The sequence below is a fragment of the Agrilus planipennis genome, unplaced genomic scaffold (genome assembly GCF_000699045.2).
Source record: "Agrilus planipennis isolate EAB-ADULT unplaced genomic scaffold, Apla_2.0 scaffold6, whole genome shotgun sequence".
Lineage (NCBI taxonomy): Eukaryota > Metazoa > Arthropoda > Insecta > Coleoptera > Buprestidae > Agrilus > Agrilus planipennis.
The window spans coordinates 2,271,733-2,288,914 of record NW_020439302.1 but is presented as its reverse complement, the minus strand read 5'-3'; the positions used below and the strand labels follow the sequence as shown (position 1 = coordinate 2,288,914).

The 17,182-nt window shown below is 33.0% G+C and overlaps 5 protein-coding genes across 5 annotated transcripts in view; 2 read left to right on the top strand and 3 right to left on the bottom strand.

Annotated features, from left to right (window-relative positions):
• The first annotated feature begins 3,451 nt into the window (after positions 1-3,451).
• LOC108744587 lies at positions 3,452-4,274 on the top strand. The gene is made up of 4 exons (XM_018480447.1): positions 3,452-3,537; positions 3,603-3,767; positions 3,829-3,981; positions 4,102-4,274. The coding sequence occupies exons 1-4, from the start codon at positions 3,469-3,471 to the stop codon at positions 4,246-4,248; spliced, it is 534 nt and encodes a 177-aa protein (XP_018335949.1). The 5' UTR covers positions 3,452-3,468; the 3' UTR covers positions 4,249-4,274.
• Positions 4,275-4,915: 641 nt separating this feature from the next.
• LOC108744321 (splicing factor, suppressor of white-apricot homolog) lies at positions 4,916-9,398 on the top strand. The gene is made up of 10 exons (XM_018480030.2): positions 4,916-5,184; positions 5,241-5,416; positions 5,467-5,624; positions 5,854-6,070; positions 6,136-6,221; positions 7,277-7,856; positions 7,912-8,352; positions 8,415-8,774; positions 8,832-9,165; positions 9,224-9,398. Exons 1-10 carry the CDS (start codon positions 4,997-4,999, stop codon positions 9,333-9,335), a joined length of 2,652 nt encoding a protein of 883 aa, XP_018335532.1. The 5' UTR covers positions 4,916-4,996; the 3' UTR covers positions 9,336-9,398.
• A 3,475-nt stretch (positions 9,399-12,873) lies between these two features.
• Positions 12,874-13,497, bottom strand: LOC108744108. Its single transcript, XM_018479718.1, has one exon. It carries the CDS (start codon positions 13,495-13,497, stop codon positions 12,874-12,876), a length of 624 nt encoding a protein of 207 aa, XP_018335220.1.
• Positions 13,498-13,830: 333 nt separating this feature from the next.
• Positions 13,831-15,544, bottom strand: LOC108744514 (E3 ubiquitin-protein ligase MSL2). Its single transcript, XM_018480330.2, has 4 exons — positions 14,647-15,544; positions 14,393-14,587; positions 14,193-14,337; positions 13,831-14,128 (listed from the first exon to the last, which is right to left on the bottom strand). The coding sequence occupies exons 1-4, from the start codon at positions 15,346-15,348 to the stop codon at positions 14,037-14,039; spliced, it is 1,134 nt and encodes a 377-aa protein (XP_018335832.1). The 5' UTR covers positions 15,349-15,544; the 3' UTR covers positions 13,831-14,036.
• Positions 15,545-16,660: 1,116 nt separating this feature from the next.
• The window catches only part of LOC112905646, a 5,769-nt gene continuing 5,247 nt past the window's right edge, over positions 16,661-17,182 (bottom strand). Inside the window, exons 2-3 of the mRNA XM_025978449.1 lie at positions 17,121-17,177; positions 16,661-16,959 (exon numbers count right to left, since the gene is read on the bottom strand). Of these exons, the coding sequence (XP_025834234.1) occupies positions 16,674-16,959; positions 17,121-17,177 (343 nt within the window). The 3' untranslated portion in view covers positions 16,661-16,673. The remainder of the gene's footprint in view (positions 16,960-17,120; positions 17,178-17,182) is intronic.

Below are 17,182 nucleotides of genomic sequence, written 5' to 3'. Positions count from 1 at the left end.
ATAGCGCACTTCAAGCAATGGCGGCTCGTGCATATGCTACAAGAGGTTGATCTATTACTACTTACAGCTCCCTGAATAGCACTTAATATAGGTATCACCTATGCCCATAATGCATATCTGATTTGGTCTACACGACGTTGTATTAATTAGGTCTCTTTGTTAATGTTAAATAATGTAATTTATCTACAACTGCACCTTAATTAATATAGGTGCAAAATTAATTTTTCTAATTCAACTCTGTTAGATCTATATGTGTAATTTTTAATTATATATTTTTTTATCAAAGCCAAATATTTTGATATAATAATATTTTACCGTTCATGAACCCAAAAATTCCCTAATTATAAGTAAAACTACGAACGCTTTTAATGTAATCTCCGATTAATTATCAATTTGCATATTTTGATTATTACTTCCGCCACTGATGACACCGGGTTGTGGTTCATTTATTTGATCCTTATTAATATAAAAAAATACATGTAAGTATAGTGCATTTCAAGATAATGCTATTGAAATTGTTGTCCATTATTAAAATGAAATTAATTATTGTTTCTAAAACGCACCCACAATTTATTGTAACTTATTTAATCTGTAGATACATCTTAATAACTGTAATTGCACAATTAATTTCTATTGCAAGCAAATAATTAAAATTCATCAGATTTAAGGGCGAACACACGAATTTTTATTTCATTCCACAATGAACTTGATTGTCGGTAGTGTCTGTTTTATTATGATATTTTTTTTACCACATCCAAATTTTTTGGTAAGAATTGCAAATAAAGAGCAGAATAAATTTTATCATAAATAACAAAAATAATAAAATTTTAGGGTGATTCCTATTTATGGAGCCACGAATTCGCCAACTTGACGTATATAGACAGAAATATGATACCGTATGCCAAAATAGTAAATTTCAAAGTAAATAAAACAACAAAAGCCTTTAATATTACATGTAAATTAACCGCTGAAATTGTAAACGATATAAGCAGTTATGTAAGTTTTTATTACTTTTGTGCATACATAAAAAAACAAAGCTGAATGAAAAATGGTTTTTAGGTTCATGTAGACAGTTACCAATTCCGAAGTAACGAATACATGAAGGGGCCAATTAACTTCAATATTAAACCTTGTAAATTACTAAAAGAGAGAAATTATGGAACGGCATTCTTTTTTAAGAACAGTAATATGACAACCTGTCCCGTTAAAAAGGTACATCATCATCATCATAAGGTCATCAGTCCTAAGACTGGTTGGACACGTACCTCCACTCTTTCCTATCCTGAGCTAAACTTCGCATTTCCCTAAAACTAGAACAGCCCACATCCTTAACTATTTGCGAACAGTAATCTAATCTAGGTCTACCTCTACCCCTCCTAACTCCTGTTTCTGCCTCTAATATGTCTCTGACTAGACCTTCATGCCTGAGAAGGTGTCCTACCAACCTATCTCGCCTATTTTTTATTGACTTCCATAGAGTCCTCTGTTCTCCTATTCTTTCCAATACCTCTTCATTTCTAACCTTTTCTACCCACGATATCCTCATCATCCGCCTATAACACCACATTTCGAACGCTTCTAACCTTTTCTTTTCCGCCGCTCCCACTGTCCATGTTTCGCACCCGTACAACGCCGTGCTCCAAACATACACCTTTAACAACCTTTTTCGAATTTCTAAATTAACCGTTCGCGAGCATAGAAGTGACTTCTTTTTATTAAAGGCGACACGACCCTGCGCTATCCTCTGCTTTATATCCCTACTACTCCTTCCATCCTCACTTATCTGACTTCCTAGGTATCTAAAATCAGCCACTTCTTCTAATTTTTCGTCTCCTATCTTTATATTCGCTCTTTCCCTACTTTTTCTTCCCTTGCATACCAGTATTTTAGTTTTACTTTTATTTATTTTCATACAGTACTGATCTGTCAGTACCGCTTCCATTTTATTTAAAGCTATCTCTAGGTCCTCCTTACTTTTGGCATACATTAAAAGGTACACCCCGTGTTTTTAAATTTGTATGAATCCAGCGAAAATGTCGTAGGCAGTTGCTGCAATCGACCATTTATACCCAAAAAGAAGAACGCCTCGTGGATACAGGATATCACAATGAAAATGTTTTGTTTTGAAATTGAATCTAAGCAACTCTTTCAACCGTAACCTAAAATTCAGTTTCAAAACAGACCATTTCCTTTTGTGGACATTGTGTATTTTGCATGTGAATTTCGATTTCGGCAATTACATATAACAGAAATAAAAAATCATACAAAAATTTAAAAACTCAATCTTATAAAAGTGAATTTTGATAATATTTTAGGGGTATTATAATTTTNATAGGTACTCTATGAAAAATAATTTACAGTACGGTTACTGTTACATTTTACTCGAATTGCAAATAAATATACGATGAAGTAATAGCAAATACCTGTTTCTTTGAATTGTCCAATTTACAATAAAAACTTATCCAGTACCTAATGCATGTTTGATGCAATTCTAATAATTAGGGAGATAATTAAACCTGTTTTATTGTCCGAAAACAATTACAACGTTGCCACATTACATTATGTAGGTACTTTCCAATTTTTTATTGTTTTCTACAACTTCACTAACGGCAAAATAATTTCGTAAAGAGAAGCATAATAAATGTCAAAGTAATTAGAACGTACAATTCATGACGCTGAAGCATTTCTACATTTTATATTTCAATTGGTTCAATTTCAAATTAACAACAGGTTCATTTATTTTGTTGCGCACTGTACATACGTTTATGATAAAATAATAGCGCACTTCAAGCAATGGCGGCTCGTGCATATGCTACAAGAGGTTGATCTATTACTACTTACAGCTCCCTGAATAGCACTTAATATAGGTATCACCTATGCCCATAATGCATATCTGATTTGGTCTACACGACGTTGTATTAATTAGGTCTCTTTGTTAATGTTAAATAATGTAATTTATCTACAACTGCACCTTAATTAATATAGGTGCAAAATTAATTTTTCTAATTCAACTCTGTTAGATCTATATGTGTAATTTTTAATTATATATTTTTTTATCAAAGCCAAATATTTTGATATAATAATATTTTACCGTTCATGAACCCAAAAATTCCCTAATTATAAGTAAAACTACGAACGCTTTTAATGTAATCTCCGATTAATTATCAATTTGCATATTTTGATTATTACTTCCGCCACTGATGACACCGGGTTGTGGTTCATTTATTTGATCCTTATTAATATAAAAAAATACATGTAAGTATAGTGCATTTCAAGATAATGTTATTGCAATTGTTGTCGATTATTAAAATGAAATTAATTATTGTTTCTAAAACGCAACCACAATTTATTGTAACTTATTTAATCTGTAGATACATCTTAATAACTGTAATTGCACAATTAATTTCTATTGTAAGCAAAATTTATCGGATTTAAGAGCAAATATATGAATTTTCATTACATTTCACAATGAACTTGATTGTCGGTAGTGTTTTTTTTATTATAATATTGTTATTTTTACAACTTCCAAATTTTTTGGTAAGAGTTGCAAATAAAGAGCAGTATAAATTTTATCATAAATGACAAAAATAATAAAATTTTAGGGTGGTTCTTATGTATGGAACCACGAATTTCTCAATTTCACATATTTAGACAGAGATATCTATCCGTATGCCAAAATAATAAATTTCAAACTAAATAAAACACTGAAAACATTTAATCTTACTTGTAAATTTAACTGCGATCTTACAAACGATATGAGCAGTTATGTAAGTTTTTCTTACTTTTGGCATACATTAAAAAACAAAACTAAATGAAAAATGTTTTTAGATTCATCTGGAGGGTTACCAATTTCGAAGTAACGAATACAGAATGGGACCAATTAATTTCAATGTTAAAACTTGTAAATTACTAGGGGAGAGAAGTTACGGAACAACATTCTTAATTAAGAATAGTAATATAACATCTTGTCCTGTTAAAAAGGTATACTCCGTATTTTTTATATATTTGTATCAATCTAGTGAAATTACGCACAACAGAAATAAAAAACCAAACAAATTTAAAACCTCAATCTTATAAAAGTAAAGTTGTATAATATTTCAGGGGTATTACCATTATTATAATTTTGCTTTTGATTCCGCATCAGTTCCCCGTTTTGTACCTTCTGGACGCTGGAAGTTTGTAATACAATTGTTTATAAATGAAAAAATGGCAGCTCAATGTGATTGGTTCGTAAAAATAGAAAATTAAGTAGGATACTTATAAATGTTATAAGAATAAAGGAGAAAAATACATATAAAGTTGCAACACAACGTTTCGTTTTTCTTAAAATTCTAATCCTTACCTTATTTATGGTGTGAATTTGTCTATTGATACCAATGATTAATAAATTAATAAGATGATTAATAATGTAATGTTAAACTAATACCAGTATGTCAAGCAACNAAACAAATTTAAAACCTCAATCTTATAAAAGTAAAGTTGTATAATATTTCAGGGGTATTACCATTATTATAATTTTGCTTTTGATTCCGCATCAGTTCCCCGTTTTGTACCTTCTGGACGCTGGAAGTTTGTAATACAATTGTTTATAAATGATAAAATGTCATTTGAATGTGTATGGTTCGTAAAAATAGAAAATTAAGTAGGACATATACTTTCAATTTGGAAACAATTATTTACAAATTTTAATAGGGTAAAGTGGAAAAATACATACAAAGTTGTAACATAACGTTTCGTTTTTTTTTAAATTGCAACCCTGACCATACTGATCATCATCATCCTGATCATTTCATCTGACCACTTCTATAAAATCCGTTAATTCATAGAAGGAATGACATTTATTGGAATGATTTTCTCTATAGATCACAGATTAAAGAAATGTATAGGATGATATTCATATGATATTATACATAGATAATAGATCTACAAAGGGTATTATAGATGTCAATGTTTTACCAATATGTCAAGTGAATGTTATTAAAAAATTAAAAAAATAATGGCCAAGTGGCATTCTAGTACGGAATCCGGTATTTTGCGTAAAAATGTTAATCCTGATAATCATGAAGAACTTCTAGTCTTCGGCTATGCATGTAAGCTCTTCAGAGATGACGAGAAGGCTCTTTATATTGACAAGGGGAAGCATTTAATTCCGTGGATGGGAGACAAAAACCTAAAAATAGATAGGTTGGTTTGTTTTTATAATTTTCTGAATTTTTAGTTAATAAAACTTATTAATTCAGATACGACGGAAGAAGTGCTTTATCAGAACTTTCTCAGTTTGAAGCAAGCAGGGAAGGTTATGATGCAATGCGTTGGTTAGGTTTAAGTGAGTCTGAAAGGCGTATAGAGCAACTTTGCGACGAGGAAAGGTATTATGCTTTAAATATAAATGAAGAAGAAGAGGAATTATATAAAGGTAAGTTAATTAAAGATCATTGTAAGTTTTCTAATTTTGTGATTTAATAGAAGAGGAACGAAAAAGGTTATTGCAAAAAAATAACGAATATCAGTTCAACTATGATGTGCAACCTGAGCCTGAACCTGAAAAAGTGCCTACTGTTGAAATGGAAGATGAACCATATGTACCTCCTCCTGATTTAGATGTTCCTTCTGATATAGCAGTTGTAAGTTTATTTTCGTTCACATTAAATGTGCATACCAATGTGATAACAAACAGGAAACTTTTTACTACTAAGGAATAATCTTTTAATTAAACAAATAAAGAAAGGCTCAAGTTCTCAGGGAGTTTGGAGGTCATTAAATACAATTTTTGGTTAAAAGATAAGAAAGTTCTCGTTTGTTATTAACTTTCCTCAAAAGAAGATGACAAAGTAATTAACTGACAATTTACAGCCTTCAACAGTAAAAGAAAACACACGAATAGAAAAAACTGCTCTCTTTGTAAGCAAACAAGGTCTTCAAATGGAGATCCTTATAAAAACAAAGCAGGCAGATAATCCTCAGTTCGGTTTTTTGAATCAGCAGGATCCTTTGCACAAATATTACAAGCACCTCCTTATGATAATTAAATCAGGGAGGTACAAGGTCCAATCAAAGGAAAATTGCACAGGTATTAGAAAATAACAGTTTTCTTTTTGCCTTAAGAAGATATGAAAATTTTGGATTTTGTTTCAGATGAAATGAAGGATGAACCAAATGAGAATGAAGCCAATGATGAATATTACCTTCACCCTTCATTATTAGCGACTCCAGTGCAATCGGTAGGTGGACTAGTCATTCAACTCAGTCTTGTCAGCTATAATGTTTTTCCGATTTTAGCTAAAATTAGTGATTATACAAAGAACATTTTACAATTTGTACGTGAGTTATTATTGTTGTTTATTTTTAATTGGACCCTAGGTCTTGAGGTATTCGTTAATAAATTTCTGTGCCACATAAAACTGTCTTTTACTTCCTGTTGTATACATGTACTAATCGTATTTTCTGTTTACAGGTCCATGCGTTCTCAAGGATAAAGTTTATTCATTTATTTTTTAGCTGTTACCATGCTTTTTTTGGTAATTACTTCAACCAACCGGAAAAAGAATCATCGATTTGATTCAGTTTAATATTCAATTAATTTTTAATCTTAACTGTTCTCTAGTTGTTAGGCAACTAATAACACAGTTGCAATGAATACTGGCCTGTTGTTATGGTTTTTGGGCCCGTTGTCACTACAACTAACCAGTTCTCTAGTGAACTAAATTTTATTGTTTTGACAACTTTTCTTTGCATTCATTTATTAATTTGTAGGATGTAATATAACGAAATTTTAACGTTATCTTATTTCGTTATATGCTGTTTACTTGTTTTCTTTGTTTGAAAGTTAATTTTTTATATTGTAAATAGTTTTCTGTGTTTTTGTTTAATGATTTATTCATTAAAATATGAAGAAAGGTTCTGTTGATCCTAAGAACGAATAATAATCATTACACTTAACATACAAGCCACTTAGCGCAGGAAAAGGAGAAGTAAAGAAAACATCAGTAAAAGAAATATTGTGCGTCATACTCATACGAAAACTTAAGAAAACTCCCAGGGCGTGTGCTGTGGTGTGAATGGGAAGAAGAAGATCTTGTTTAAGAAATTATTATTTATGATTATTATTATTATCGTCCTTAGGAACATTGGAAGCCGTTTCTGTTATAATCACATTTTTTCCTAGTATTCAATAGAAACTAGAAAGTTTTCAAGGGACGTGCCTTCGCCGTTACCCTGTTCTTTAACAAAGATGTAGTACTCACCAGTTACTCTCACATTTCCCATTTATTGACAGGCACCTCCCCCCACCACTCCGCTGACAATTCCATACAGGCCTTCCGCAAACTGTAAATATCTCCAGCTAGTCAACCGTATACAGGGCAACCAGCAACAGCAGTTTGCATCTGTAACAGCACCAACAAACGCGGAACTTCCATCAGTGGCGCCACAGGGCTCTGCTCCCGCCCCACAGCAACTCACCTACGAACAGCAACAGTATTACCAGCAATACTATTACGCCATGCAATATTACGAATACTACAAGCAAATGGCACAGCAATATTCTGAAGGAGACTTAGACCCGAAGATCGTACAATACTTTCAAAATTTGTCCCAGCTTTCCAACTTCATGCAGACGCAAGGGATGCAGAACTTCTTGGAAATGCAACAGGCTCAGGTGCAGATGCCTGACAATCCTTACGCTCAAATAGTTTCCAATTTGGTGAAAAACAAGGAGCAGGTCTCTTTTGCTCCTGTAACAAATTTACAACAGGGATGCCAGCAAACGGAAGGCAATATAGCTAAAGCACCAATTATTTATAAACAAGACCAATCCATTACTTCCCAAAACACTCCTGAAAGTGGAACGCCCGTTGGTATGATTTTTATATAATTAATTAGTTCCTCAGGAAAGATAGTTAATTTTTTTAGATTCTCCAAAGCCTTCTGAACCATTACCTGAACCAAAAGAAGAACCAAAACCAGTTCAAAAACATCCTCTACTTCATTTTGCCCATTATGATTCCGATAGCAACGAAAGTGATTCCGGCGAAAAAGAAACTGAAGAAGAAACGACTTTCAAGGACACCAAAACAGATGTGATTCCACAAAATGTACAGCTTATAATAGAGAAAATGGCTAGTTATGTATCAAAAAATGGCACTGAATTTGAAAACATTGTCAAAGCAAAGGGAGATCCAAGATTCGAATTCTTAAATGAAGAGCACAAGTTTCACAGCTTTTACCAAAAGAAGCTCGAAGAGTTCACCGCATCAAAAGCGGTTAAACCAGAAAAGGAAGAGAATCAAGAAAAAGAAGCAAAGAAGCAACAAAACGCGTCAGAAAATAAGACAAAGGAAAAGAAAGCAATCGGTAAGGGTTTTTAAAAATACTAGTTGCTAGCTGTATATTTATATTTTGGTGTTAATATTTAGCTCCTGTAAGTTTTTCCATAAAAAAGACGAAAGAAGAGACTCCAAAAGAAATCAAAAGCGCCCTTCCAATGGAAGAAAGCGATGAAGATGCTGAAGACAACTTGGCCAACGTTGCGCCTGTGTCAACTGTACAACCGCAAAACACACCGACAAACCAAATTAACAGCGCAAATTGCAGTCCAAGCCGGACCCCGCCTCTTAAAGACTTCGATCAGAGTGCCAAATCTTGTTCAGAAGTTGAAATCAACAATAAAAATGTCGAAAAAAGTAAAGAAAACGATTTACTTGACGGGGAAGACCCTATTCTAGAAATGATTGATTTAACCGACGACGCTGAAGAGAGGAGAGAAAACAAAAGAGGTATGATGAATGAAAAGTTAAATACTCAAATACTTAAAGTGTATATGTGTTTTGTAGCTGAAGACAGGAAAAAGGACAAGATAGCAGCTGCTGCTCGAGAAAGATTATCACTCCAACTCGAAAGAAAACGTAAAGCTGCTGTTTTCTTGAAGTTGATGAACGCAGACACTTCAAAAGCTGACAAAAAGACTATAACTTCAAGTGGACGTGAGGCAACTCCTGCCACATCCAGTAGCAAGAGCAGCAGCGATCGTAATGATAAAAGTAGATTGGAACGACAATCTTCCTCTAAGGAAGAGTCCAGAAAGATAAGGGATAACGATTCTTCAGAATGTGAAGATAGAGAAGTGAAAAGACGAAAATCGAGCAAGAAGAAGAAGTCTCATAAAAGGTATAGACAAAATAATTTTAATCAGTGCAGGATTAAAAAAAAATTTATTTTTTTTTAGGAAACGCTCGAAGGAAAAACACGACTCGAGGCATCACCATAAAGACCATAAAAAATCAAAGAAAAGGCGGAGATCTGAATCGATCGAATCGCATAGCTCACATGACTCATAATTTTTCTTATTTGATTTGTGTACAGATTTACATTTTTATTGTTAATATTTACATGTTTTTTAATAAAACTATGAAAAACAGCGTATTTTTTTTATTTCAAGTTAACAATCTACTTATATTCATAATTCCATGGTAATTCCCTACAGGTACAATAGTTTATTATTTTAAGTTAACAGGATCGATTAGTTCACTGTTTTTGTTATCTTTAATTTTAGTAATAATTTTCGACTGCATAGTTATATTCGGAACTAGTATATTTATTTTGTATTTATTCAGATTATTTAGTTTATTATCTATTATGATATTCAGTATTTCTCTTGGGTTTACTCGTCAGTAAAGTACATTTATCTTTTATGATTAAGTAAAGTACTGTAGCTGAACGCAACCTAAAAATTTTCTAAATAATTGTTTAACCAATCACAACACAGCAAAGTATGACGATATGGCCTTGAAGTATTCGTAACTTTTGTTGAGCGCGTCTATTTCGTGAACATGCACGGTTTTTTACATTTTTACAAAAATAATGAGTCTTTTTCGTAGAAATATTTGTTTATTAGTAATAATAATTTACGCGATTGTATGTGTCATAGTGCGATAGTTCTTAATATGCTGTACCAAGCAATCGGTCGTGTTTAAACTTTTGTGCTGTGTTACGTGAAAAGTTTGTACTGTTCAAAACATTTTGTGCTACCTGTGATAAATAAACTGACCAAATAGGATATTACTCGTACATTATAGTTGCTGAAGTGGTGAGTTTGATTTAACAATTTTATTTTCATTGTCTGTATAAATGCTTGCAAAACCAAGAAGTACTATATCTCAATAGGGAACTGCAAATCTGTATTAAATGACGGTGTGTTGGTTGATCTTTCCTATATTTTCGTTATTAAAAAGTACTTACTGCATTCACAATATCATATAGTGTTAGGCACATTCAGGGATGCAACCTCTTTTTCTCAAAGAAAACAGTAACAGGATGATAAGTGATGAGAAGTGTGACTAATTTAATCCATATAAGGGAGTAACGATATGGAGGGTACCATTTTAAGATTGCTTACATTGCTTTTTTTACAGCCATTTCAACTTCATATTACGAAAGACTTGCAATTCATTTTTCATAGCATTAAGATTAATCTGTTTGTTTTCTTATTGTTTTTTCATTTTTACTTGTTCCAATTTGTCGTTTGCTTTTTTCACTGAGGGAGGAAAAACACTGAATACTATAATTTAAGCTACTTGCCCCAAAACTTTATAAGCTATTCTGATATAGATGATTTTGAACATAATTCTTGTATTAAAAATGTAGACAGTCTTACCAGGTTCTTTAAATATTTTATAGTAACTTTAATAGTAGAAGGGAATCTGATNTATATTTCTTTGATCTGAGGGTTTTCCATTTGGGCATCAAATACTTGTGGCCAGATCTCAAACGCGAAATTGTTTATTTGTTCGGTCATATCCTTCGTCTGACGATGAGCTAAAGTTGATTCTACTACTTTTCTCATTACTGCATACGAAGAATGCACATCGATTTCTGTTAAGTTTATCAGTCTCTCGTCTTTCAAAGGATCTGGCGTTATCACTGTGATTTGGTGCCCTCGTAAACTCAATTCTTTCCAAACATTCCCATAAACCAAGATGGCTTATAGATGGTGTTGTAAAATGAGCCAAAATTTTAGCAGAACTTGTGACTTTTATAATAGCTAATAGCAAAGCTAATATTTTCTTATTCATGTTGTCTCGATTATAACTGAGTGTGATTTAATAAAAAAAAGTGTATAAATCCGTATGTTATCTATCGATTATCATGTTTAAAGTGTTTATTTATCAACCGCGCTCAACAAAACTGTTTATCGTTCTCGGTGCGCTCAACAACAAATCTTGCATTTTCTGAGCTTCACAATTGCATTACACGCTTCTTTATCGGTATTTTTTCTTTTAAGTCGCACGATCGAATGGCATATTTTGATGAACGTGTGGAATATATTTTTCGACCACGTCTATCTGAAAGCATCTCCTAATGTTTTTCTGAAACCTGCCCTAAACCAGCAGAACTTTCAAAATCATTTGATCAGAACGTAATAATACCCACCAAAAGCTTCAAATTCCATTTATTCGACTTAGTCACTTTAGAAATTCGAAAAAGATTGATAAAAGGATATGTCTGGAGCGTTAAGATGTTGTGTTCAAAATATCATGGATAGAGAATGTTAGAAATGACGAGACATTAGAAAGAATTGGAGAACAAGAGATGACTATGGACGTCAACAAGAAATAGTCGAGATAGGTTGGTAGGACACCTTCTCAGGCATGATGGGTTAATTAGGACATATTAGAAGTAAAAACAGAAGTTAAAAGAGGAGTAGAGGTAGACCTAGCTTAGATTACTGTTCGCAAATAGTTAAGGATGTGGGATGTTCTAGCTTTAGGGAAATGCGAAGATTAACTCAGGATAGGAAAGAGTGGAGGTGCATGTTCATCCAGTCTTAGGACTGATGACCTTCATCATCATAAGGTCCTATCCTGAGCTAATCTTAGCATTTCCCTAAAACTAGAACAACCCACATCCTTAACTTGGTCTATCTCTACCCCTCCTAACTTCCGTTTCTGCCACTAATATGTCTCTGACTAGACCTCCATGCCTGAAAAGGTATCCTACCAACCTATCCCGCCTATTTCTTATTGACTTCCATAGAGTCCTCTGTTCTCCTACTCTTTCTAATACCTCTTCATTTCTAACCTTCTCTATCCACGGCATCCTCATCATTCGCCGGTAACACCACATTTCGAACGCTTCTAACCATGTCTAATCTGCAACTCCCACCATCCATGTTTTGCACCCGTACACAGCAGCGTTCCAAATATACACCTTTAACAAACTTTTTAGAATTTCTAAATTAACCATTCACGAGCATAGAAGTGACTTCTTTTTATTGAAGGCGACTCGACCATGCGCTATACTCTGCTTTATATCTCTACTACTCCTTCCGTCCTGACTTGTCTGACTTCCTAGATGTTGTAATGTAAAGCAGCAGTGGTGGGTTTTGGTCAGACTGTGCTCTGGAGACTGCGCATAAACCAAACGGCTTTCATATAGTCACTTAGTTGTCATGGTCCATCAAGGCTTTATCCTCGAGTCTCTCCCACCAAAACAGCCTAATGTTTTTGGACTTTTGAAATGAAAATTTGTGATAATTTTTCGACAATTTTATCGACCATCCGCCGTACTTGCCGGATCTAGCTCCGTGCGACTTTTTCCAGTTCCTCTCGGCCGAGAAATGTCTTCAATCAATGAACATCGAGTTTTTTGCCGATAGAGGTCAGACGATTTCTTAAAAAAAGCTATTTGTAGACTGCTTCCATCAATGGCGAAGTGTATATAGAACCTTAAAGGAAACTTTGATAGGGACCAAACTGGTGTTAAAATTTTTCCGGTTGGATAATTAATTGTTATATGTACCTCCTTATTTATACCTTATAGAGTGAGTACCTAGTGCTTATTATAATTTACGATTAATTAATGGTTTTGGAAAGTGCCTCACCTGAAGTACGTTATCATATCTGAATAGGTCGAATGCATTCTTTGCCAAAGCGTTTCAGCGTTACTATAATCCAAGAAAACGTCCGGATAGAGTGCCGGATGAGACGGGTTTCCTACAGACCTTTCTACTATTTTAAACCCGCTAAGAGAAATTACTCCCACAGAAGGACAATCGTATTTTGCAGCTAAACCGTACACGACTGGATAAAGTGGTTCTACAATCACCAGGTCGTATTTTTCTCCATTAACATTTTTATAAATACGCGAAACATCGGGATCTTTCATTTGAAGGTCGAACAGTCTCGGCATGAATTCAATGAATATTTCCTTTATTACACTTCCTATGTCAGGCGTGATATTATCAATCGCATTTTTTTCTAAGGCTTTCTTCATGAGCACGTAAGAAAAACTAACGTCAATTTCTGTGAGGTTTGCCAATGGGTTTTCGTCTTTTAAAGGGTTCGGAGTTATCACCGTAACCTCGTGACCTCGCAGACTTAATTCTTTCCATATTTTCTGATAGACGAACTGGTGGCTTATCGACGGCATTATAAAATGAGCCAAAATTTTGGCACAACTCCCAAACTTGACGACAAACAACACAATCGCAACAACTTTCATTTTTGTAGTCGGAACTATTGATGATTTTTAAAATTGTTTCCTTTTATACATATTGCAAACGAGTTATCTTGCATATCGAGATTAATTTTATTTATTAATAAAAGTACTTATGTGCTATAATCCAGCTTTAACGTAAGAAAATTGCTGTATTGTCAGCATGATATGTAGAAAATGTGAAGTAGGGTAGGAAATTATTATACTTATAAACAATAAAGAGAGCGATGCAGTATATAAGGCAGCATGAAAGAGAATATGGGCCGTACGTCGATGAACAACCACAAGCGAGTAATACATCAGANTTATTATATATTTTTTAATTAAACTATAATGTGATTGGTCTTGAAAGTTTATGTTAACGAAACATATTTTGAATTTTCATCTTCTACATGCATCTTTCACTATATTCTCAAATATAAAATGAAATACATTTGTGGTATTTTTTTAGCAAATTTCACTGTCATGACAATTTTCACTTTGATCTAAGCATGCACACGTTTTAAAACAACACAGTTAATTAAGTAATACACAAAAAATTATCATCAAATATCCACCATAACTTCCTCATCTTCATCTTCTTCAACTAGTTTTGTACCATCAATCAGAATGGCATGTGGTGCAAATGAGTTGAAGACTATAACAGTACAAATGTTGTAAATTACAATTTTTTCTTCAACATACATTAAATTAGACCTGACCTTTAACATTCCCTGCTTTGAGATGTTCACTGAGTTGTCTTACTGTCATGTTTGTGTCCAGGTCAAATGTAATGCTTTTATAATTCGACTGTGATTGAGAGTGTTGTTCAACAACTTGTTGATCTTGGATTAATTGAGGACGTTTCTAGAATTATTCATTAATAACAGCAATTGACATTTTGTTGTTGTACCTTTACTACCTTGTTACCATCTGGCATGTGGGGATTTCTACAGCCTCTACATTTGCATTCGATACATGCCTTGCTCTCTACATAACAAGGACACCTTTGACCGCAACAAGTGAGTTTGCCAGGGGTTGCTGTTGCATTTCCACATCTGCAACCACGTCTCGACTTCAGCATACATTTGTTTGTTGGTTTCTTAAAAGCTGCTTGCTAAAAAAGTTAAAAGGAACTCGCATATAATAACTAGGTTTTATTACATAACGACTTACCTTGTCGACTGTTATGTCATCATTTATGTTAGTTCGCATCCCCTTTATCCCTTGATTTTCAAGGGGTTTTCTTTTAATGGTAATTTTGCTTCCTGTCCCAGAATATAAAACTGAATACAAGTTTCCATTGCATATCCTACGCAAATCGCTATCCAAGATAATATCGTTTTGGAGGGAGTTGCTATTGTTTATTTGTAATGTTTGAGTTCCTGAATTAGTATAAATGCATGGCAAAATACTATAGGCTGATTTGGAAAGCCCTACGTCTCTATGATAGTTATCTTCAAAAACCGCCCCTTCTTTAATTAACAATATAAGATTGGCAGCCCCAGGGACATTTTGAGCTGCCTGTTCTGTTAAAATTCTAAATATTTCCGAACTTATCAACATGACGCACATCCCATTATAGCACTGTAACAATGTTCGTAGAGGTTTGTTTTCAGAATAGGTTTTGTAGTCTTTACATGTTGTACAGGTTGGTTTTAGTTTTTTTCGTCCTCCCTTGCACTTTCGACAAACGTGATGCTGACACTTTCCTGATGGAGTTAAAGGCTCCAAAAGTAAATTTCCACAGACAACACAACACAAAGAATTTCTCAAATACGGTACGAGCCGGTACAAATCTTGCCAAGTATTTGAACTTTCGGGGGTCGATTTTAATATGATTTGACTTGTTGTAACATACAAATTAAACGGGTTCATTCCGGAAAAAGTTTAATTTATCGAATATGTAACTTAACCTAATTTTTTCCATACAAAGATTAAGCAGTTTTAAAAGGTATCTCCACGTTAATTGAAATGACTCGTTAAGTCCCTGATTAGTTTAAAAATGCAAATTTAATACACTAATACTGTTTTTTTAAAAAACAATTCAACAGTTATTAAAAATTATTACAAGTTAGTATTCCATCCTTATACTTATTTTATTTACTAATAAACTATAGAAATAATTAAATAGCAAAAGGCAAACAAATAGCGTCTCCATAGAAATGCAATATGGTAGTTTTCTACTCACTTCCAATATTAATGAAGCTGTTGTTTCACAGATGGCGCTTGTGTGTAGTTTTGTGTAAATTTTCTATTTATTTCAATTTCTATTTACAAAAGTTAAACACATTCAGTTTAAAACTATTTACAATTTCTAAAATTGAACTATTTCTTAAATATTCTTAGAGCAAAAATATTCTACTTTTATTTCTATTATCAGTAGTCGACCATAATTATTACTCCATTGTTACGTAGGGTCGGCCATCATTCTTTTCTTATTGTTGCCGTATTGTTGTTGTCGGCCATCATTCTTTTCTAATTGTTGTCGTGATGTCACTGACGTCGGCCATTATGCTTAAAGTTACAGTTATTTTAACAGTTTAATTTATTGATTGCTATACATATAATTTAGACAATTATAGCTTTTTACAATATTTTCGACGTGTAGTTTCGTAGTTCTTAACATGCTGTAGCAAGCAATCGGTCGTGTTTAAACTTTTGTGCTGTTTTACATGAAAAGTTTACAGTTCAAAACATTTTGTGCCACCTGTGAATAAACTGACAAAATAGGGTATTATTCGTACATTGCACTTGCTGAAGTGGTGAGTTTGATTTAACAATTTTATTCTTTCTAGTTGTTGTCGTGATGTCACTGACATCGGCTATTATGCTTAAAGTTACAGTTATTTTAACAGGGACATTAGTTTAATTTATTAACTGCTATACATATAATTTAGACAATTTTTGCTTTTTACTATATTTTCGACGTGAAAACACATCCAGTTTACAATTTTTAAAATTGAATTATTTCTTAGTAAAAGAATATTGTACTTTTATTTCTATTATCAGTAGTCGGCCATAATTATTGCTCCATTGTTACGTAGACACTCTTTTTTTACTATATCTTCGACGTGAATTAGAATAAAAACCATCACTTCTTATACATATAAATATTTTATTAATTAGAAGTCATCTATAAATATATACGATCATAAATATAATTAGGAAAAAATTTCATAATGTTCTAATTTTAAATGGAATTACGATGATTTTATTTTTGTTGAATTTTGCCATGATTTAATAAACTTAAGTAAATATTTGATGGCAAATACTATAACAAATATTGCAAACGCAAGGACGGATAATACTAGAGCAATAATGTCCAAAAACAGGTATTGGTATAAGGGCATGTCTAGCAAGGGGTTGCGCAGATGCCTTGCACCCTTATGCCTTATCACATATTCTATCCACCATACTGCTTTTTCCACTCCTGTCATTGGCTGATCGAATGCAATATCCGATAGTTCTGCAATTTTTTGACGGTACCTGCACATAAAAGAAAAGACAATCGTATTAATAGATTTACTTAGAACTTACGCAATTAAATTCGTGACAAAAATATCTTCTCTTTCGTAAAACTATTTTTTTTTTAATTTTTAATTTCTGAATTAGAAAACGATAATAATATTAATTAATTATAATCATACTTGTCTGTATTGATTAATTCCAATATTTTCAATTTCATTTCTTCTTTGGTGACAGTATTTCG

Excerpts from the sequence above, each read along its gene's own strand:
- LOC108744587 (XM_018480447.1), top strand. The coding sequence starts at position 3,469 with ATGAACTTGATTGTCGGTAGTGTTTTTTTTATTATAATATTGTTATTT. Across the intron at positions 3,768-3,828 it reads CAAACGATATGAGCAGTTAT|ATTCATCTGGAGGGTTACCA; the intron begins GTAAGTTTTTCT and ends AAATGTTTTTAG. Across the intron at positions 3,982-4,101 it reads CATCTTGTCCTGTTAAAAAG|GGGTATTACCATTATTATAA; the intron begins GTATACTCCGTA and ends ATAATATTTCAG.
- LOC108744321 (XM_018480030.2), top strand. The coding sequence starts at position 4,997 with ATGGCCAAGTGGCATTCTAGTACGGAATCCGGTATTTTGCGTAAAAAT. Across the intron at positions 5,417-5,466 it reads AGAAGAGGAATTATATAAAG|AAGAGGAACGAAAAAGGTTA; the intron begins GTAAGTTAATTA and ends GTGATTTAATAG. Across the intron at positions 7,857-7,911 it reads TGAAAGTGGAACGCCCGTTG|ATTCTCCAAAGCCTTCTGAA; the intron begins GTATGATTTTTA and ends TAATTTTTTTAG.
- LOC108744108 (XM_018479718.1), bottom strand. The coding sequence starts at position 13,497 with ATGAAAGTTGTTGCGATTGTGTTGTTTGTCGTCAAGTTTGGGAGTTGT.
- LOC108744514 (XM_018480330.2), bottom strand. The coding sequence starts at position 15,348 with ATGAACCCGTTTAATTTGTATGTTACAACAAGTCAAATCATATTAAAA. Across the intron at positions 14,338-14,392 it reads ACATGCCAGATGGTAACAAG|AAACGTCCTCAATTAATCCA; the intron begins GTAGTAAAGGTA and ends GAATAATTCTAG. Across the intron at positions 14,129-14,192 it reads CAAAGCAGGGAATGTTAAAG|TCTTCAACTCATTTGCACCA; the intron begins GTCAGGTCTAAT and ends GTACTGTTATAG.